General features: G+C 36.0%; 1 protein-coding gene across 4 annotated transcripts in view; it reads right to left on the bottom strand.

Moving 5' to 3' along the window:
• LOC147396911 (ARM repeat superfamily protein) overlaps positions 1 to 20,650 on the bottom strand; it is a 38,450-nt gene extending 17,800 nt beyond the window's left edge. For 3 of the 4 annotated variants that reach the window (XR_015181052.1, XM_086452212.1, XM_086452213.1), the window contains exons 1-8: positions 20,034 to 20,650; positions 14,884 to 15,433; positions 12,017 to 12,268; positions 11,810 to 11,901; positions 8,074 to 8,284; positions 5,939 to 6,120; positions 5,564 to 5,806; positions 4,883 to 5,073 (exon numbers count right to left, since the gene is read on the bottom strand). Coding sequence is in view for 3 of the 4 variants with exons in the window: in XM_086452212.1 (XP_086308338.1) it covers positions 4,883 to 5,073; positions 5,564 to 5,806; positions 5,939 to 6,120; positions 8,074 to 8,284; positions 11,810 to 11,901; positions 12,017 to 12,268; positions 14,884 to 15,433; positions 20,034 to 20,582 (2,270 nt within the window). In the remaining variant the exon portion in view is untranslated. The remainder of the gene's footprint in view (positions 1 to 4,882; positions 5,074 to 5,563; positions 5,807 to 5,938; positions 6,121 to 8,073; positions 8,285 to 11,809; positions 11,902 to 12,016; positions 12,269 to 14,883; positions 15,434 to 20,033) is intronic. The other variant, XM_086452211.1, reaches the window with a different exon arrangement.
• Between the last annotated feature and the right edge of the window lie 2,111 nt (positions 20,651 to 22,761).

Raw genomic sequence — 22,761 nt, 5'->3', positions numbered from 1 at the left:
AGCGATTTTGGAAATGGATGGGGATAAAGCGTCAGGCCCAGATGATTTCACAATGGCATTCTTAAAAAATGTTGGGATACTATTAGTGAGGACCTCTTGAAAGTGGTTGAGGAGTTTCAAGAAAGGAGTTTTTTGGATCGTGGGCTTAATAATTCTTTTGTGACATTAATACCGAAGTATTCAGGAGTAGTGGATGTAGCGAACTTTAGGCTGATAAGCTTGATGGGGTCAACATACAAAATCATTTCCAAGATATTGGCTACCAAATTGAGGGAGGTATTACCGAATATTATTGGGTCTGAACAAGGGGCATTCGTTAAAGGTATCCAGATATCGGATGGGGTCCTGATTGCAAACGAGTGCATAGACTCGAGACAAAAGGAGGGTAAACCGAGTTTGGTGTGTAAATTAGATATTCAAAAAGCTTATGATCATGTCAATTGGAAGCTTCTAAAGTACATCTTGGAACGGATGAGTTTTAGGGGGTCGGTGGATTGAGTGGATAATGTTATGTGTGACATCACCTTCCTTCTCGGTTCTTATTAATGGAAGCCCAGCGGGTCACTTCAAGAGCTCGCGGGGGTTGAGACAAGGGGACCCATTGTCTCCTTTTTTGTTTGTATGGGTGGCCGAAGCATTAGGGAGGATGATAAAAAGTGCTAGGAGTATTGGTGAGTTGTCAGGTTTTCAAGTGGAAAGTGGGGAGCATGTGTCGATTTTACAATTTGCAAATGATACTTTGATCTTCTTAAATGCATCGATAGATCATGTGAGGTACTTGAGAGGTATTCTTTTTGTTGTTTCCAGGCAATTTTGGGATTGAATATAGGAAAAACAAAGGAGGTGGGCTACAATGTTTGGGTGTTGTCAAGGATTATTAACGTCGGTGTATTTAGGATTGCCTTTGAGGGTGGGCTCCAAAAGTAAAGAAGTGTGAGAGCCTATAGTGGAGAATGTGGGAAAGAAATTGAGTTCGTGGAAAGCTAGGTATCTTTCAAAAAGGGGTAAATTAACTTTAATCAAAAGTACCTTATCCACTATATTGGTATACCAATTATCTTTATTCCCGCTTTCTAAGAGTGTGGTGGGTCGATTGGAGAGGTTGATTAGGGATTTTTTGTGGAATGATGCAGATGGTAGAAGAAAGTTTCACTTGGTGAAATGGAAGATGATATGTTCTCCAAAAAAGAATTGGTAGTTTAGGGATAAAAGGCTTTAAAATGACAAATGTGGCATTACTAGGTAAATGGCTTTGGAGATTTGTAAAAGAAAGGTTGAGCTTGTCGAGGAAGGTTATCAGAGAAAAATATGGGGAGAAATTGCATGGGTGGGATAGTAAGGAAGTGAATAGACCACCTTATGGGTGTAGTTTATGGAGGGGTATCATGAATGTGTACCAAAAATTCAAAGAAATGATGGTTTTTAGATGGGAAAGTGGGGAGAGAATTCATTTTTGGGTAGATAGTTGGTGTGGAAACTCATCTCTCTCGATTCAATTCCCAAGGCTTTATGCGTTGTCTTTAAAAAAACGATTGTCGAATTTTTGAGCAATTCTACTAACAAGCATGCTTGAGATTTGGGTTTTAGAAGGGATTTTAATGATTGGGAAATTCAAGAGTTGGCAGAGATGATCTTCAAGCTTGACCAATCTTTATTGGAGAGATCGGGGCATGATAAAAAAGGTTTGGACTTGTACGAAGGATAGAAAGTTTTCAATAAATTCATTCCACGAGTCAATTTCACACCAAGGAGTTCTTTTCTTCCCAGTGGGTCCTATTTAAGGTCATAAAGTTCCATCAAAGGTATCTTTCTTTATTTGATTGGTGGCTTTGAGTAAAATTCTATCTTTTGATAACCATATGATTAGGGGATTTGTGGGTCCAAACGTTTGTTCCATGTGTTGAAAAAATGGGGAATCAATTTCTCATCCGTTGCTTCATCTTCTTTTGGTGAATAAGATTTGGGGTCATTTCTTGTACCTACTCAATTGCTCTTGGGTGATTCCTACCTCAGTTTTATCTCTTTTCAAATCTGGAACCATATTTATGGTCTATTGCCCCCTTTGTTGTGTGTCGGGTGGTATGACACAAAAGAAACAGAAGAGTCTACAAGGGGAAGGTGATGGGGTTTCAAGATATTATCACGGAGGTGCTTGGCCTCATGTTTTTTTTGTGTAAAATGGATGTGAATTTTAAAAGGGTGTTCTTTGACGATTTCGTTTTCAGATGGGATGCCATAAGTGATAATTAGTACTTTGTTTTTAGTTGTTTTTTGTTGGTTACTAATATTTCTATTTGTATGCTTTTGATGTACTTTAGTTGGTTACCTCAATCGGACCTTCTTTTAATACAATTGATCTACTTATCAAAACAAAAATACCATCTATGTCCCATTCCCGTAACTTTATTTCTCTTGAATTTTCAGCTAATGAAAACTCATTATAAAATTACCAAATTGCCCCTAAATACTTATACTAACATCATAAGCTACTAAAACATGAAAATAATCCCAAATATTCATCCTAAATACTAAAATAGACTCAAAAACATAAACTAAATAAAAACATGAAATATGATGACCCAATGAGAGGATCCAACGCTGCTCGTCCATAAACTTCACGCCCATACTCCATCCATCCACAATGAATCTAAGTGTATTTTCCTCCTCTGGAACACTCTGAAGGGTATGCCTGTGATGTCCTCATCATAAATCTTCCACCACTACCTCCACCCAACCAAGTAATTCCTTCCCCAAAGAGAAGATGTCTGGCAAAATCCACTTTATCTTCATCTCTTGAAACGTAAGGTCAAGTTGATGACCATCACATCATTTTTCACAGTATTTTTTAAAGACAAGAACAATTTCCAGCTCACAATAGGCAAAAAAAGTTGATCCTCTTAGATTTTGCAATTATAGTTTCATTTCTAATCAACCATAACCTTTTCTTCTACTCCCTGAATGTTTTGCCTAGTCAAAAATCCTAGAAGCTGAAACGGGCCTAAGCCCGTAAGCATTCAAGTCATTGCTTAAGCACCTAGCAATAATGTGTGTTAAAAAAGACCATCACTTAAGACAGTTTATTTTTGGGATCGGCTGAACGAATCATGTTTGACCATTCAATTGTATAGAGCAAAGTCCTCAGTTAATTCATGAGTGCCCACATTAGTTGTCAATACCTCAAGCCACATTCATTTTGGTCTTAGAACTTTCAACTTGCATGTTCCGTCTATTAGTGTTCCATATTATCATTCGACTTCAACTTAAACGGCTGCCTATTGGTGCTACTACTAAATTTCCATGTATGCGTTTTTTTATTGTAATTTTTTTTCTTATTTGTTTAATTGCACCTACGCTCCTGTAAACCCTGTTAAGGTTGCACCTATGCTCTAGTAATCCCTCCCTGTTCGTATCCTCTAGTCTCACTTTCTTACCGGGTGGTGGACTACTCGACATTTCAGATTACGTTTGAGATTCTTTTCTGCTCTAAAATCCATCCCTACCTCAAGACTATGCCAGTCTTATTCTGTCTCTCTTCGAAACAAATCTTATTTATTCATTGGTAGGGCATGTCTTCTTATCGTTCCATCAGCGGATAAGATAGAGAAGTCGATCGGAAACCATCATAGCATCATCATCTCTACCACGCTCAATCTATAAACATGTCTAGATTGCTTAACATTCAGGTCCTTACAACATAGCCTGACTTACACTCATCTTATAAAATTGTTGTTTTGATTTAATTTAGATGTGAAGGTCATGCAAGACTCCAGAAGCACCACTACTTTTAGCCACTAAATTTTAATACCATGCAAAACGTCCCCCTAAATCTTTCCATCTTATGGATAATGGAACCAAGGTAATGAAATGGTTTCTTCAAAACATTACCTACCCATCAATTTTCATTGGACCTTCCTCTCAATGCATGTCAATGCTAAAGCTGCACTCCATATGCTCAGCCTTGATCCTATTTAGTCTAAATTCCTTGAAAAGTGTAAGGAGTGTTCAAATTGGTGCAGAAGATTATCTGGTGAAGAAAGGCATAGTGTAACTAGTGTTCACAGTCTCCCCTTTCTATGATCAAATCGGAGGTTTGGTAGGACAAGCGCTAAGGACAACTCTATTTGTGGGCAAATGTTCCACCATGAATTCAATCATTCATGTGAATTGTGGTATTATACAATGTATTGACTGAGGATCAATGGAAGAAATTCGTTATAGACACTTATATAACTAGATCCGCTCTTCAGAGACTCATTGGAGAATGGTGACCAAAAGATGCATTATGTGTAAGTACAACAAGGAAACTTTATCATCTCTTCAATCATGGTAACATTTGGGCCCAATGGGATTTTAACTCTTACCACTTTTCTTGTGCTTGTGTTAGCCCCTCCAATATTATCGGTGTCTTTGTTTCCCGGCCTGCGGACAGAAATTCCCAATGCTATTTGTTGGGGAATATGGAAAAAAACATAATTCTTGAATTTTCTAAGAGCAGAGTTGTAAATTCGCAAAGGCTTGTAGGGTAATTTGGAAATTCGTTGTGGATAAGTCTCCTGTTAAGGAGTTTTGTGGTTTTAAGGTGATAACTTTTCTAGAAAAACTGGAGGCTTTTATCATTGACAAAAACTTTAGTTCAATTATATGGCAAAGTAGAAAAAATGAATTTTCCACATGAATTTTATACTTAGAACAAAACAATATAACACAGAATACAGACAAAATATGATGGAAACAAAGCTATCATCATAGACCTCAATACATGACTTTAATTTAGTCATGGATAGTGTTCAAAAAAAAGCATTCAACCAATTCTGTGTGTGTGTGTCTTAGAGATTAGGTAATATGGGCAAAGCTGAAAAACTCATCTTCACTAACTTCTTACCTCTGTGCTTCTTCTTGCTCTTCTTTCTTTGAATATCCTTCTTCTTCTTTATCAACAGATGTGCTGCTACAACTCTCCATTTTTTCAGATAAACCTACTCCATTTATGAACTGGAACTTCTCCAATGATGAAACAAAAAGTTTTTTTATTTTCGGAGTCTCGGTGATAGATGCCAGGCATCCAATAGCCCCCTGGAACAATAGAGTAATCTCAATATGATTCTATTTGTCATTTTGTTTATATTGAGTAATATTTGCAAGGTCCTTGCAGATTCTAAATAGCACAAGACTAAACAAAATAAGCACCATCTTATCAGTTCAACTCATCTCACACACAAAATTCATCAAGTAGAAAATTTTACAATCTAATTGAGGAAACAGATTTCCAAGAGTAGCTGAAAATAATTCAGGATGCAATCAATGGCCACTATAAATAAACTTCATGCCCACCAAAACATCTGATAACAGAAACTGTATTGGTTTGCTAAATTATAACTCATCATGCATAAAAGCTTGAGGTGAACTTTTATTCACCATCCATTTCATTGGAACCAACTAAATCAAAAAAGCAACTATCAGAACATAAAAACTTCATAGTTAATGAAAAAGAAAGCCAAGTAGTTCTTTCTGCTAATCCACCATTCCAAACCAGATTTGAAAATAAATTACGAGGATGGAAAACCTTTAAATATGTGCGCTTCTCAGGAGGTGATCTAAAGAATACATCAGTAAGAGCCAGAAGCAAATCAACTGAACATGATGCGAAAGCCTTGATGTTCCTTGTCGCAATTTTTCTCGAGTAGTGGGAAGGTACACTTCTAGATTGTGCATTAGACTCCGTTACACTTGAGGTAGATGAATGTTTTTCAAACCCATTTGCACCATCAGTATTTCTAAGAATACTTTGATTTTGATTCACAAGTTCCTACAGGAAACAATAATGTTATAGAACAAAAAAGAGTTGTGCCATCACACCAAAAACAAAAAAGGTAACCAAAATAAAAATTAAGGGGGGAAAAAAACTTCCTCTAATTTATTTGTGTAAGCCAATCCTTACCTGCAAGCCTAAGGCTATGTTTTCATGCATAAAGCAATCCTTCCGGAGGAAAGCTGCACAAAGTTTGGCCAAAGATTCAAAAAATTTATGAGTATCAATTGGATAGCGACAGAAAGCAGGAAGCAAATCCCAGAGGCCTCGGATAGAGATCTGTAGATCTTTTCGAAGGGGTGACTTCTTAACTGAAGACAGCACAAATGCAAGTGTCAGAAATTGTAATTGACTTGCAAGTATGCTTCACAAAATAAGACTCAAAATGTACATACCAAAGTAAGACAGGAAAAATAAAAGAAATGAGATACCCTATTCTCTTACTGCCATATATCCATACAAGATTAGCATTAAAGACAGGCTAACAAGAGTAAAAAATGAAAACAATAAAAATATAAAAGAGCACATCTATTATGAATAACTAAACAAAATAAATGCCTATACAAATGTAGTGTAGAACACTCCTCAATATCAGTATGCACAGCTTGTGAGGAATTTCAAGATATCTACTTTTACCAGAAAATTTATGTGAGCAGATATTGGATCTCATGAAGAGAGTCACAACTCACAACTATGGTTCAAAATTCCATACCATTCTGGAAAGTTTCAGCACAACATTCTGGTTTCAGCCGAAACCTAAACAAAACCTTGACCCCAAAACATTGTACGTCTCAAGAATGCCTCTGGATGCCTTGGAATTTTTCGGTTTTTCTCCTAATTGAAACATTGCCTCAAAACAAGATTGTAAACCTCACAACTTGTCATTCATCCATTTGTCAACACAAAATTGTATGCAATTCCAAACTTAATCAGAGTAGGATGTAAAAGCCAAATTGGAAGCTCAATGGATATGCTCAAATCCATCAAACAAATAATGCCTTCAACCAAGTTTAACTCACAAGTGGCATGAGCTGACGCCATTTTGTGCTTGCTCTAACCAAAGCTAAAGCATCATTTGCCCCAGTGATGGTGTCTCCAATTTCATCCATTTTCCAATCAAATAAAGAACAAAGGTTGAACGGACATTAACCATGAAGAAACAATTCCCATCTAACTTGATGGTGGTGATTTGCATTATTGGATTTTATGAGTGGTTGAGAATCAACAGGACTTGCTTGCTCTTTTGAACAAAGATGCAGAAACATGGATATCAGTGTGGAATAAAATGCGGGTCTTTTTTCTCATTTTGGAGTTCATATTCTCCTGGAATAAAATTTTAAAGGATTTTTGTGTTTCTGTGTGTGTGTGTTTTGGGGTGGTGTTTGAAAGGATTTTTTCTTTTGGAGTTCCCTGGATGTATTTCTGTTAGGTGGCCTCCGTCTTTTCTATCAATAAAATTTTTACCCATAAAAAAAATGCCCAATGCACAACCTTGAAAAAGTGATACAAGATTGTGATCCAAACAAGAATATATTTTGGAATGTTCCATTTTTAGGGGAAAATCGAGGATAAATGCATTGTTTGTAGATAAAAAATTAATGGAAACATGCCGTGCATACCAATAAATCAAAGCTTATTGAAGCATTCAACTGTTTTGAGATGTCAAGGGCAAAAGAAATTGAATACAACCATAAAGAGGCAAACAACAAGCAGTAGATGGCAATTACCTAGTTCTATTAACTCCAACTACAATATTTACACCTGAAAAAAATACAGTGGACTCCTTTTTCGATTATTTACTGGATAAGTAAATATATTGTAGTAGGAGAGTTTCTGAGCAATTTAACTGTAAATTTGATTACACGAAATATATATATATATAGAGAGAGAGAGAGAGGGAGGGATGGGTTAGAATATATTTAACCCAATTAGCACATGGAAATGTGGTGATCCATATCGAAATAGCAGAATAGGATAAATTTTTAGGCGAAGGAGAAACCAAGTCACAACATCATTGTGGAGGTCAGAGCCCATGTGTTTTTGGACACAGATTCATACGGACATTAAGGCATTCTTCTTTGAAGAGATTCCGTTTAAAGGAAATATCATGGCTGATCTTTATATGTAATTAGCCTTTCTTTGCTTTCCTGTTTTGCTTTTCTGTAGTGGTTGGTCTTCCCAACCTCCTTTTCTTCTTTTAATTAAAAAAAAAATTCCTACCGGAAAAAGAAAAGGAAATGTTCTTTTCATAATAACACACATACCTTTCCGAGAAGCTTGCTGGAGGGATTCCACAAGGGGTACAATATGCTCCAGAAAATATTCTAGCGATGCCCCAACAACATATTTTTTCAAAATTGGTAGTAACCAAATGTTTGAACAAGTGAATTCTTCTGCATGAAGGGAGATAGGAACCAATGTAAGCATCTTCTCTGGTCCCACAGCAATGATAGCAGACCCAATGCATTCTTGAAGCTGAAGATTAGAATAAAAGGTCAATCATTCCAAGGACAACCACATAGAGCTCACCCCACAAAATCTCTTATATGCAAAGAAAAGCATTAACTAAACCATTGTCTTAATTAATTTGCTTTTGTGCAAAAGGAAGAAAAATGTAAAAAAATATTTAAAATATTCAAAGTATTGTACTTATGAGAAGAAAATATTCCAAGTATTGCAATAAACGTTTGTTGCATCTCTTGGCTATATTTCTCTTAGAAATGATGTCAGTAATTTGTGTGCCAAAGTTGACAAGGGGCCCATCATTTGGAGATACAAATAAGGTGACTATTGTATTGCAAAAAAGTAAAGTATATTCTTCAGGTAAAGTAAATAAAAAAATAAAGAGTCTTTAAATCATCGGTTTAATGTTAAAAAAAACAACAACGATTTCAGCCATTTTGACTGCTGTCAACTGATTATTTCCCTAATACAAAAATGGTTCATACATTTGTAAAACATTGACTTGGACTGCAAAAAAAGGTATCCAAAACCTTTTGAACGGTGAAGCTAAAAAGTTTGATCTAAATTCAGTTCTTTTTCCATCTTCAAACCTAAAAAGAATTTTTTCTAAAGCTGCAAAGACAATGATTTTCATCAACAATATCTCAACTTCGGATGAGTTTGAATATAGAATACCGAATACCTCAACTCAACTTCTGATGAGTTTGTATATAGAAGACCTCAACTTCTGATGAGTTTTGTTGACTGGAACCCAAACAAAGCAGATAATATAGAGCCACCTAAAACTGACTTGTATCAACGGACATTATAGACAACGGGGTGACATTTTTGGGGATAAGGTTCACCAAAAAGGGCCAAAAGAACATAAAAATACAGAAACAGTATCACCTTAGTGGTCGAACAGAAAAAGGCACAAAAATGAAAGCAACCTAACTCTACCGAAAAATTACAATATCTCAATTAAAAATGAACTCCTTGAAAAGTATCTCTAATGGAGTTGGGAACACAGTAACATTTTGACTTTGACCGCCAGACTAATGCACAAAGCTTGTACTTCTTACCTAAAAAATCATTATGTCACTCTCCTTCCAAACACTCCAACAAATAAAAATGGAAGTTTTCTCTAGAGGTTCCTTGCCTCTAGAATAAACACATGGCACTTCCAGTTCCAACAAATATTGAATAGGGGAAACAAATAGGACTAGACTAAAAGAGCTATCTAACTATAGATAAGGAGATTATTTAAACTTTCATCGCTTTCTTTGCACATATAACAGAAACTGATATTTGTATTTCTACTGAAAATCATCATCAAGACATAACCCAAAGATTGGGATCGGCTACAAACTGATATTTGTATTTCTACAATGATCAATTGTTTAAGATTCTAAGAACGCAAACAAGTAAAAAACGACACTTCCATACGGACTTTGGAACCACAAATCAAAGAGCCAGGGAAAGAGTCAAGATAAGAAGAGGAAGAATCATGCATGGCATAGAATGCATGGTTTTAAAACTCAGTCTCGCATCTCATCTCGTCCATGCCAGATATCGAGTCGTCTAGGATGAGTTTTCCAATATGTTTGCGACGTCTCGTTCAAAAATGAACATGGGGTTTTAAATCTCGTCCGAAAAATTGACTTGTCCATCTGTCTCGTCCATACTTGATACCGGGACGACTCGGGCGATACATCTTGGTCTCGGACGAGTTTTGAAACAATGATAGAATGAGCTAATCGAGAAAATACCATCACAGCTCTGTTTCAAATAGGATGACATTTTGAATCATGAGAAAATATGGAACAAGAATAGCATGTGAATAGTAGATCTATTGCACAGACTCCTTAATTACCATTTATCTTAATCTTTTCCTTCTCCCACACGGCCTTTCCAATGAAACCAAGCTTAGATCAAGAATGTGCAATTTTTCACCTCCTTTTATGACGTAGGGTATCCCACATCCCTTTTGGGATGGACTAACACCTACAATTGCATGCCATAACCCCACTAAAGTTTTCCAATGTGCAACTAGGTAAATCAGGAGGCCACCCAATTTCGAGCACAGGACCAGAGGGATCAAACCCTTGTCGCAATTTTCGATCACATGACCAAAGAGAGCAATTTTTTCTCCTTTTAGCATGATACTTTTAGATAATTTTGTCAAACTTATACAATTTATGATCTAGTAAGATAAAGTGTTTAAGAACATTTCAACCCCCATTTTTTCCACATTCACCTGAGTTTGAGAGATTACTAGGGGAGCAACGACCACTCTACCAGGGATTTTTAGTCAAAACATTTTAGGGGCCAAATAATATATAAAAAAAATGGCCCTTTGGTTGTACATTTTGAAGTTGTTCTTAATTTATGTTTTTTTCACTTTCATGTTTTCCTTCATACATCTAAGCTATACTGGAGCAGCATTACAAATTTGTTAATGCATCAAATCTATAAGTCTATATTTTCCTTACTAAAGATTCATCTATTTTAATTAAGGTATTCAGGATGCACAATAAAATAAAAATAATAAAACCATTTTTTTTTTTGTTAAATATATTGGATAGCTAAAAAAGTTGATAAAGAATCCATAAAGCAATAAATCCATGAATTGATATAGTGTGGGTCATGATAAAGTGTAAACTATTATTATGGCCCACCTTTTACAGGTCAATAGAATATTTATGCCTAAAACCACGATCCTGGTAGTCATTTATTTGGTACCTCACATGGCGCGGGAACTACCATTCTAACCCTTCTAGGGGGATTCCATCCACAAACGCAAAGTTTATAGCTAATTGATATTGCTCATCATCATAATCGTTAATCCCATTCTACTATATTTTAGACTTTTCTCTAGGGCATTTCACATTGATAGGTAATGTCCTTGTCCATAGTACAGCAATTTTATTGGTGGCCGCAAGCTAGCGAATATGACAAGAGGAGTTCATAGTTCCATGTGGCAATGATATCTAGGGCATGTTTTATTTATTTAAATGGCATTATCGTTAACAATTAATTCATATTAATTCCAAATAGAATGTAACTTTACCTCCAAAAGAAACACCAGCTCATCGACTTAAAGACCATACTCCGATCAAGGACAACAACATCAATTTAATTTTCAATAAAAAAATTACAGAACATAAGTTTAGATTTGAGTATAAAATGCTGAGTAAACCCCATCCCTTATTGCCTACATTCCCCACTGATAGAGTAAAAGAGATGCATGTTAACTAGTCTTATCATTAACAAGGACTATACACAATTTATTTTTTCTTTTGATTTTTTTTTTTTTTAATAGGTGAAAAAATGTAATTAAGAGGGAAAAAATCGCCTCCTTCCAAGGCCAATCTGCATTATAAAAAATATGAGCAAAGAAAATCTGATGAGCAATAAAATCAAGCTAATTCCCTCAGGAAACCAAAGCAGTTACATAAGACAAGTGAATTGGTGAACAGACATCAGTTTTTAAAAACTCAGTTATCGATTCATATAAAAGTACTAATATGCATTAGAACAAAGTGGATCTGGTCTTACATGCTCGGTTTCAGCCATGTCTCCATTCGCACGCGTCATGAAGTCTGCAAGTTTAAGTAAGATGCCCTTCATAAAGAAGTACGAGACATCACCTATAGTCAATATGAAAAATAGATTAGTCTCATCTGGAACCTACAAAAGAACACAAGAACTTAAATTCATACATGTGAGAAAAACATGTACACGTGCTATGATGGAAAGACTAACCAAGCTTGAGAAACAAATCTGATATGACCGCCAAGGTGTGCTCATTTGGGACTCCATTAAAGGAACTGAGTACATGCTCAAACACAGCACAAGTAGATTCTATTGCCCTTGCTTCTGCTGTAGCCATGAATTTATCATCATAAACTTGAATTTCACCGACCATGAAAATATTTCTATCCATATGGTGGTTGATCAATTCTTTCAAGATAGCCGCAGCTTGTGAAGAAGTATTAGCCTCGGACACTAGAAGACCTAAAAATAGGTGGTAGTAAATAATAAGTCATCGGTATCAGAAAGATATATTTCCAACGGATGCAATAAAAATACACAAATAAATATAGAAAACTGACAGCTGTTCAAAATAGTAGACCAAAAAAAAAATAGCATTTTCACACTTGGACAAATACAGTGCAGCAGTGTTCAAAACATACTCAACAACAATGAATCAAATGAATTGTTAAGCATTTTACAGTCCAAATGCTCAGTTGATCGAGTCCAACTTTGAAGCAGGCAGACCGCTTCAAAATTTTCAAGGAACCATCTTCTTTACGAGACACGTGGCTTTTGAATTTATTTCACGCCATACATTTCCGCCAAAATTTGGAATACCTCCTTGAAAATGCTACGTGCAATCCAATGGAGAGGGGGGATCCTTCAAAATCTTGAAGCGGCCCGCTCGCTTCAAAGTTTTTTCCTAGTTGATCTACAAAACACATACATATTATCTAGATTTAGTGATTCATGCCCGGGAAGTGAAATTCTCCTTTCTGTACTAGCCTCCATGAATTCATGTGTACCAAATTCCCCCTTCCAACTTATTCCAGAACCCCAACATATCCCATTGCCTAACTTCATTGCATCCTCCCATGTCATCAAGGACTTTCATGTGATCTACTAGCAAATCGCCCTTTTTCCCTTGGCCCTTGCATAGGACAGTCGTCTTCTAACACAAGGCGTCGAAGAACCAGCACAGCGTTAGGCAGTGTCTAAAAAAGGTTCATTTTGCAGGCTTCTTTCCCAGTCTTTGTAAAGCCCGGGATCTTGAGATAAGGCAGCCAGGTTCCAGACATGCAGCCTTCTTTAGTGATAGGGCGCCAACATGTCCTCTATGCAGATGACCTGGACACCATGCTAACACGTACACTAACAATGTGTCTAGGCAGGAAGTGCCTTCTACACTACCACTAGTGACCATCCAACATGAAGTTGACAGTAAGAAAAATTAATGTTTTTTGCAAGGTTTAAAATCCCCATTTCGATACAATTTTTTGGTTAGGAGAAAAACTGAGACAATCTCAACCAAAATATTCAAAAAACCTTCCAAGACAGATCAATGTTTCATACAGGTCTCAGTTGAAACTGAAATGTTCAACCAGTACATTCTGAAGTGGCACGAATCTTTGAACCATAGTTTTTTTTTTTCATCCGAACCATTTCAACCCCTATGTAATCAACTCATGCAATGAAGAAGGTCCTATTCACTCCGTGGACATCTCTTTTTCACCTATGTCATTTCTCTGCAAGACCATTGACTTTAATCACTTCCAACAAAAGCCCAAACATAACATCACCGTTTTTAGGAGATTAAATATAAAAAAGGAAGGGGAATAACAATTAGTTCAGATGTACCACACGGCAGAATAATGCGGAACGCGACCGATGATGATAATTACTATAATTTTATTTAGCCAGTGCCGAAATATTCCCAACCAAGGAGAATTGTTGGGGACAGCAAATCTAGAAGAGTAGATTTTAGTTTTTATTTAGATTTCTGTTTTAGGGCTTTAATTTAATGTTTTTTGAGTTTCTTTCCATATTTTATTAGCCCATGGTCATAGTATAATATTTAAGGGCAATTTAGTAACTTCACTTTGTCTTTTATTTAATTTATTAGGATTTGAAAATTAGGAGAGAGAAAGTTACGAAAATTAGGTTTATTTATTTGGTGTTATAGTTTGATTAGGATTCTTAGATTTATTTTCTTCTATAGATTGTATTAGGATTTTTTTTAAGAACGAAGAACAAAAAAGAAAACTTGAGCTTGATCTTCCCAACAATGGGTGTGTGATATGAGACCATTTTGGAGTGAGTCTAATACAACATTCTTTTCTTCTACTTACTTTTCTTTTCTATTATTTTATTTTTCTTGATTATCTTTTAGTTCCTTGTTCGTAATTCTTGATTCTTAAAACTTACAAAACTCAACCCTTAACCCTTTCCCCATTTTCTTTAACCCTTATTTCATTAATCTCTTTTCCAAATCTTTAACCCTTAATCATTTCCTTTCCCTACAAATCTTTAACCATTATCATTGGGATTGTGGTCATACCTACAATCATTGTTTTCATTTTACCTTTGGGTTTACTCAATCCAAAACCAAATTCCCTAAACCCCCATATTTTCTTATCTACCCTCACCGTCCTGCATCACAGAAGGATGTTTAATAGTGTCCAAAATACTTGTTCTTAAAAATAATTTTGTATTTTATTAACTTTTTTGGACATTTCCTGTTTTAGATTACAACAATCTAGAGATCATGGTAGCAAAGTATCTAACATGTCTCATCAACCTACGAGATCATGGTATCTAAGTATCCAACATGTCTTATCAGCATATGATATTGACATGTGTCAGTATCATATGCTTAGGAAAACAGCATCATTGCCACTATAGATTTCTAGATAGAAATGACAGCAGGTTCTATGAATTATAGTCTGAATGTTTAAACCAAAAACCATGCTGAAAAGGTTCACAAGGATGAACACAAACAAAGTATGCAACAAAAGATACACGAATATGAAAAACAATGAGAATCACTATATATTACTACGGAATAGAGCCTTCTAAAAACCCCCCAAACAGCATACCTGCTATAGAACCAAATACCAGAGGAAGATTCCTACACCATATGCCCAGTTCTGCAGCACGAAGTTTAGCCAAACCATTCTTTAACAAAATTGATGCAGACATGACAGTGTCCATGGGATTCTTCTCACCAAAAGATACATATGAAACAAGTGAAGTGACAATTTTCTCTGCTTCTGGAACAGAAACAAGTTCTGCTTTTGAAGGATCAAAGAACACTTCAAGAATGGAAAGAATGTGCCTTGTAATGGGTGAGCATTCGCAAGTCATAGTTTTATACAATTCGGGCAATATTTTCAAACTGACTTTGTTTGATAGATATGGAACAATAAGTTTCAGCAAATTTAGCATGTGGAGGACCTCCAAATGCTCATATTTTAAAAGCATTTCACTTTTTGATCCATCTACAATTCTTCCAGCACTTATTTCATTTGCCAAAGGCATGTACCTTTCGAACAAAGACAGTGCCACTTTGCTTGACTCTTTAATAACAGTAGAGCACTGAAAAGACTTAAAGACCTTCTCAACACACACTTGAGCACATCTCCGAACCTGCAACATGAAAATATAGGAATGTGAAACTATAGAAGGAAAAGCAATCATAATCTTCTTTGGATAAGTAAATACGTACAAAATTATTAAAAGGGAAATTCAACACCCTGCTGTACAAAGAGGGTGTAGAGACCACACCTCCCCTCCCAAAAAAAAAAAAGGAGGGGAACTATGAAGCTCAAAAGCAAAATACAAAAGAAGGCCCTCCAATCAATTACTTTGAAAACTCCCAGAAGCAATTGCGTCCAAATTGGAAAAAATGTTCACCAGGAGAAACACCTGAAATTCTCTGAAGGTGGGCCACTGAAAAAAAGAGGCCTTAGTCTTCACCATAAATGAACCCAAAAATCCCACATTTATCTCCCAAAGATTCACTTGCCAGTTGCTTCTAGATGCCCAAAAAAAAAAAAAACCAAATATGGGCAACTTCAATAACATCTGACCTCTAAAATTTAAAGCACTAACCAACCATCTGCAAAGAAGACTACACACGTTCCACATCATCACCGAATATACATATCAAAAGCCAGAAAAAACTAGCTCAACCCTTAGTAAATCAATAATGGATGAGAATGTGGCCAACAAAGTCCCTTTTCTTTAAATAATAAGCACATTCAGGATTCCAATATACCGAACAAAGAGAAGGAAATTGAGAAGATCGTAGCTAAGAATTTTTTTTTTGTGTGTGTGCAGCATAAGATTCAATTGAAAAAAAAAAAAAAAGCAAACAGATATAATGCAGAATATCGAGAAGACCTTCCTAAATACACGTATAGAGAAAAACGAATTTAACTTTCCCTGATAAATAAGAAGTGATGGTCATTGGTTTCAGTAAATAATTATAGTAGAAAGACCTTACTAGAAACACACCTTCAAAGAATGCTTCCACACTATCATGCCCTTATATGATGATGGTGTAATTTTTTTTTTTTTTTAAGTTTAATTTACTAAAAGAGGACAAGAAGTCCTCAAGAAAGATACAAGGGAAGAGAAAAAAGAAAGCAACGCAACAACAAGGCAACTACTCCCTGATTACATTGTCCCACCTAAACAAAAAATCTTCAAAAAAGAAAGCCTTGAACTCCTTTAATTGCTTACACCAAATAAACAATAAACCGAGAATACTAAAAATAAGCTCTGGCATGGTGCCTTCCTTCCCCTCAAACGTGTGTAAGTTCCTCTCGTTCCACAAACCCCAACAAATTGTATAAGGGATGAACTTCCAAAGAATCTTCCACCTGCCAGAAAAAGAATGGCTTTCCAACTAAAAAGAAGAGGGACAACCGAACTCGAAAAAATCATGAAACCTTAAACAAAGCAAGAAAAAAAGACAAAACATTGTAGGCCACCTCACAATGCAAAAGAATATGGTCCACTGATTCCCCGTTGGACTAACACAAGCAACAAAAGTCAATCAAGACAAGGCCCTCACGTCCACCAACCACATAAAAAAAAAACACTTTAGAAGGAACTTTGGCCTCCCAAATCAAGGAATGTGGGAAACAAACCTCGATGTTATCAACAAGAAGCATATAAAAAGATCTGACCGAGAAACAACCATCACCCGTGCCTTTCCAAATCCGACGATCCGCTCTATCTATCGAAGGACCTGTGGAGGCTAGTAAATCTGAGATAGAGATAGCATCCTCAATCTCCCAATCGTTCAATCTTCTTCTAAAACCAAGATCCCAAGACTCACCCCTCTCATTAGGAATCAAAAAAGTAGAGACAGGCATTATTTTTCTTGAGGAAAGTGCATACAACCCAGATAACAAAAATTGTAAAAGGGTATCACTGCACCGTCTATCCTCCTAGAAGCAAGTACGATCCCCCTACCCACATTGAATCTAATATACTCCCCCAAGACCTCTCCCAACAAAGAAATGCCTCTCCACACGCTCCTACCAAACGGTAATCTACTAGGCAGACACTCCTAGACAAGCGGATCTTCCCCAAACTTAACGGCCACAACTTTCCTCCAAAGATCCTCCTTTTCATTATCAAACCTCCACAGTCACTTCCCCAACAACGCTTTATTGACACACATAAATCTCCTAATGCCAAGGCCACCAAGTTTCCTAGGATGACAAACCAATTTCCAATGCACCAAATGAAACTTATGATTACCACTTCTACCATTCCATAAGAAGTCTCTCACCAACTTCTCCAACTAGGATTCAATCCTAATAGGAAGAGTGAACAATGCTAAGAAGTGCATCGGGATGCTCGACAATGTGCTCCTAATCAAAGTCAACTTCCCTCCCTTTGATAAGTACTTAACTTTCCAAGGACTAAGCCTTTTCCTGACTCTCTCCACAATTGTCTCTCACACCGAGGGTGTAATGAACAGTAGTTCTATCCATAGTCAAATGAACTCCATCTTTTTATGAAAAAAATCTCGTTTAAAACGTGTTTTGTACCTCTAATGATTAAAACGATAAAAAATGTGATGCTTTCAAAAAACATGTGTTCACATTTTTAAACACGCTTCTTCAAAATAAATAAAATTAATAATAACCTATTTTTTGTAGGCCTATGGTTAGGTTTTGTTGCCTTATGGTTGTTTGTGATTTGTTAATAAATGTTGTAGTATGGGAATTGATGATAATGCCTTCATATCATGATTATTTAATTTGTTTTTAATAGTGAGTCATCGTGCTCTAAAAATATGTTGATGGTTTATACTTTTTTGTAGCGTCATAAAATGAATAATTATGTGTAGAAACATGTCATCATGCATAAATATTCAATAGTAATTTTTATTTTTATTTTTATTTTTATTTTTGCTCAAGAATATATTGAAAACTTAGAATAAATGTCTATTACATATTTCATGATTTTGAATATCCTTTATTTTTTATATTTATCATTATTCTCGTTTCTTTCCCCTTTTTGAAGTTTCCCCTTGCCATTTTAAATATGTATTCCAACTTGGTGAGTATGGCTCTGTCAGAAGAACCAAGAACCACCATTTCATCAATCACCTCGTCCAATAGATTTCTCAAGATCCTCAAATCCCAATAAACGCATGAGCCATCAAACTCCACGCATTGGCTAAAGAGGCTGCCTTAGACACTGATGGAGCTCACATATATGAAACCCATTCTCATGGGACAACTACTATAGCACAAGTCGTCACAAATCTAATTGATGAACTTGAGTCTCATACAAAAAATCTGGAAACCTAAGATACCACCCATTACTTTGGTAGATGAATCTACATTAAACTACCCTTTGCCATAAGCAACAGCTTTCCTCTTCAAAACACCAAACCCATTTCTCATGGCATGTAGTAATTGTATCCTTAAAGAGCTTCACTCCAAGCCCTTCTAATTTGGGGTCTCAAATATTATTCCCATATGGCAAGAAGAAAATTTTATTGTTCTTCTCATCCTCCTATAAAAAAAATCTCCAAACATCTTCCCCGACCAATTGGTCTTCTACCCCAGAATTGTGAGGAGAGAATGAAAATAAATGGGAAGACTTGAGAGAATGTTTAATCAACAAATTCTATCCCATTTTAAATAGATTTATTTGCTTCCACAGGAAAATATGCCACCATACGTTCAAGGACCAGGCCCCAGCTAACCTACATCCTATAATTAGCCCCCAAAGGAAGCCCCATGTAAGGCACAGAAATTTGCCCAACTAACATTGCTCCACCTCCCCTACCTCAAATATCCTGGGAAAAAAAAAAGCCAAGACTCTCAAAGCATCTTAAGCAACATTTGATAATTTTCAATTGCTCTTAGCAAGATAAAATATATAAAATGAAAAGTGTATCGTCTAACCTCCTCTCCTTCCATAATTGATAAATCAAAATAAAATATTTTATAACATCTATTGGCAATTTAACAAGTTAGAAAAAGGAAAAAAAAAACCAACTAGAAGTTAACAAGTTTATCATGGATAACACATAAATCCAATTTTTTCCCATTTCCGAGGTTGTAAGCATGTGGGGTGAAAGAGAAAAGAAGAGACCTAGACCAAAGCTAGGCATTCAATGCAATAAGTACCCAATGTTCAACTTGAAAGTCATAACTCTGCTCTGTCATTCCTTAAAATGCATTCAACATCCAGCCTTTGTCCCTCAAATCCCACAAGTACAGGATGAATTCTCTTTACAATGGACTTGGGATCCCTTATTGGCATTGAGCTCCTTATTTCAGCAATTCAACCTCCTAATCTCTTCCTCAAATATATCACTCTTGTCCATACCAAAAGCCTCAGGTTTCCCCAACTAACAAATAAATGTATACTATATCATCTTAGAAAAAGAGAAATCAAAATTTGTACTACAACGTCCCACAAGAAGATTTGAATTTAAATACTACAGTCAAAGTTTCCACTTTTATTTTTGGCCCAGCATTAGCTTCATCCAAATAAACTTGTCAACTAAATAATTCTCGTCCATACTATTTTCATCAAAGGTTTTAAAAGCTTTCAATCAAATTTATCAAAATTGTATCAAAAACTTATGTTCTAATTTTTCACACAAAGTGATTGTGGTTCTCACACAACATGGCATCTCCTGTACTAATTTCCAATAATACATTAAAGAAATAAAAATTCAAAAAGACTCAAATACATAACTCCATACCTTCGGTCGCTTATCGATTGAAAATGAAAGAATCATCTCAAACGGAAACTTAATCGCACTCCAATTCTCCAAATCACAGAAGTTCAATAAATCCCCTAAAGATTTAATAACAGACCGCACAGTTGCTGTTGATACCGCTTCTGGAGGTCTCTGCAGCAACGTAACGAGAACTGAAACAGCATCAATTGCCTTCGAAGGAGGAAGAGATTGAGAAGGAACGAGAGGAAGTAAGATTGAGAGGAACGAAGTAAGAGCAGCAGTGGCGCTTGAGTCTAGAGTATCTGCTGCATCGTTAATGGAGGAAATTGTAGCAGCAAAGTAGGCCGATGGTATGAGAGGGAGACCTTCTTCTTGAAGAATTGCTCTCATGGCGGTAGATGAAGCACAGAGATGGCGGTGCTGAGGAGCAGTGGATTTACCGTATCGTTCCATTAATATCTGGCAGAGATCTGAGTTTTCTTCGAAGGAGTTCTCTGCAACCTCTAGCTCTTCTTCTTCTTCGGCTACTTTGTCTTTAATGGCGGCCATGTATTGTACACTTCTCTTCATTGTTGCAGGTGAAGAGGAGAGTTGGGGTTTTGTGAGAGTTGGAGTTTTGTGATTTGTATCCAACTTTGAGGGGCTGAGGGCTTTATTAGACTTTGAATAGGGGCACGGTTTTAAAACTCGGTTAAACATCTCGTCTCGTTCACGGTCGATACCGAATTGTCTCGGAAGATTCGACTCGTTACGCACGAGATGATTCATTTAACTCGGTTTACATTGATTTTAAATAAATATCTGAACTAAAATAAGAGTTGTGCCGGGGGAGGGGGACTTCTTTTTCATGCGTTTCACACTGCGCTGACGAAGAGGTATGCATAGATGCTTCACTTTGAACAGAGAGGAAACACATCCCTGGCCACATCAATGCAGTGTGAACCAATAAATAATAATAAAAAAGTTCTCTTTAGGATTTTTCTTAAAATAATTATAATTTTATAATAAAATAAGATAGATTAGGAAATGTTTATTCCTAAAATCATCTTTTATGTAGATAATAAACATTTAAATTTAAAAAAAACAAACTAAGTATTTTAATCAAAATCTATAAAATTCTGATTGACCTGATTGAGATTTTCAAAATAACATTTGAGACATCTCATTTATCTCGCGAGATGGTGTGAATGTTGAGACACTGTATGTATTAGTATTATTGTTGAACGAGACCGAGATGAATTGGGTGAGTCATCTCAATTACGGACGAGATTTAAAACCATGATTGGAATTGAACTGACATAGGTTGGTTCCACTATAGACCTAAATCAATCTAAGGTTGATTTGGTTCCGTTCAATTCCACTAGTTGCCAATATCCTATAAAAATGCTTGGAAAAACATATTTTTAATCATAAATAAAGAGAGTTACTATTGCCACTCCAAGTTTTACTAATGCCACACCAATTCTTATATAAATCACCAAAGAATTGCACATAGTTGGTGTGACATTAGTAAAAATTGGTGAGGCAATAGCAACTCACTAAATAAATAATAATCATGAAATTTATGTCCTAACAAGATTAATGGATAGTCAATAATCCTTTTTTTTTTTTTGCTTATCGTGGGTATCCTTACCTTTCTGGTGAAACTAATCCCACAGTCACATGCATCGCTCCCCCAGAAATTCCTACGTGCAATTGCTTGAGTCAAGCATCAACCAAAGACTGGAGGGTGGCCTCAAGGAACTCATTGTTTCGTGGGGTTTCGTACACTTGACCTACCCTTCTTGAAGAGCTTATTAAGGCTCGGCTTGGCACTAGGCCAATCACCTGGGGTTGGATAGTCATTAATTTATCCATAAAAAAGTCATTAATCTATGTCTTAGCTCCTAAGTTTATTCATAAAAAATTAATACATATTTATTTATCATGCAAGGGTTCAGTTCGATTCGATTCCATACAAGCTTTGAACAAATAATCAAATCAAATTGATCGGTTCTCCATTTTCTTAACCCAAATCTGAATCATAACTTGTTCTAAACCGAACCAAAACAACCCAAAGCTATCAGTTTGGTTCAGTTCTCGATTTGAACCAGACCAAGTTGTACCCTTACTTTGGACTTGTGCAGAACATGAAACTTGGTGAGTCATGATCCAGTATGGTATCCGTTCCTAAAAATAGGAATGATGTCTATGTGTCATGCTTTGGTTGGAGAATAATCACATTGCGCTACGTGCACGGTTTGGTTAGGAGACGAGATATTTTAAACTCCAACTAAAACATGCCTCATAGACACTATACCTATCTTATAGGAACACGACACTGTATAAGATATGAGTGGATGGGGACATGATTGGTCCAACAAAAATGATGTAGAAATCAAAATAGAGTCCTAGATCCCAAAATCAAGTTCCAACCCCTAATTTATCCTAATGGAATGGATCAAATTTTGTGCCTGAGTATTATTCATTGACAACCATATCAATGTTCCCTGCCTCTCTTTCATCTCACGCCCTCTATCTTTCTATATCATTAATCGTAATTACAAATATTATTAATATTTAAGTTATTTTGTATGCTATGATAATTGTTAAGGCCATAATAAATTACAAAATCAGGTATGAAAACAAGATTCAAAGATGGATTTGCAATATCCATATATGCTTGTCCCACCCAGGTAATAACCAAGTTTTGTTGCTTTTGATGATGATGATTAAGCCAACAAAATGACCTAAATGGGCCTTATGTGTA

This window comes from Akebia trifoliata, chromosome 8, assembly GCF_017979445.1.
Source record: "Akebia trifoliata isolate Shusen 1 chromosome 8, ASM1797944v1, whole genome shotgun sequence".
NCBI classification, from domain to species: Eukaryota; Viridiplantae; Streptophyta; class Magnoliopsida; order Ranunculales; family Lardizabalaceae; genus Akebia; species Akebia trifoliata.
Note: the sequence above shows the minus strand (reverse complement) of the source record. Positions and strands in the feature narration are given on the sequence as shown.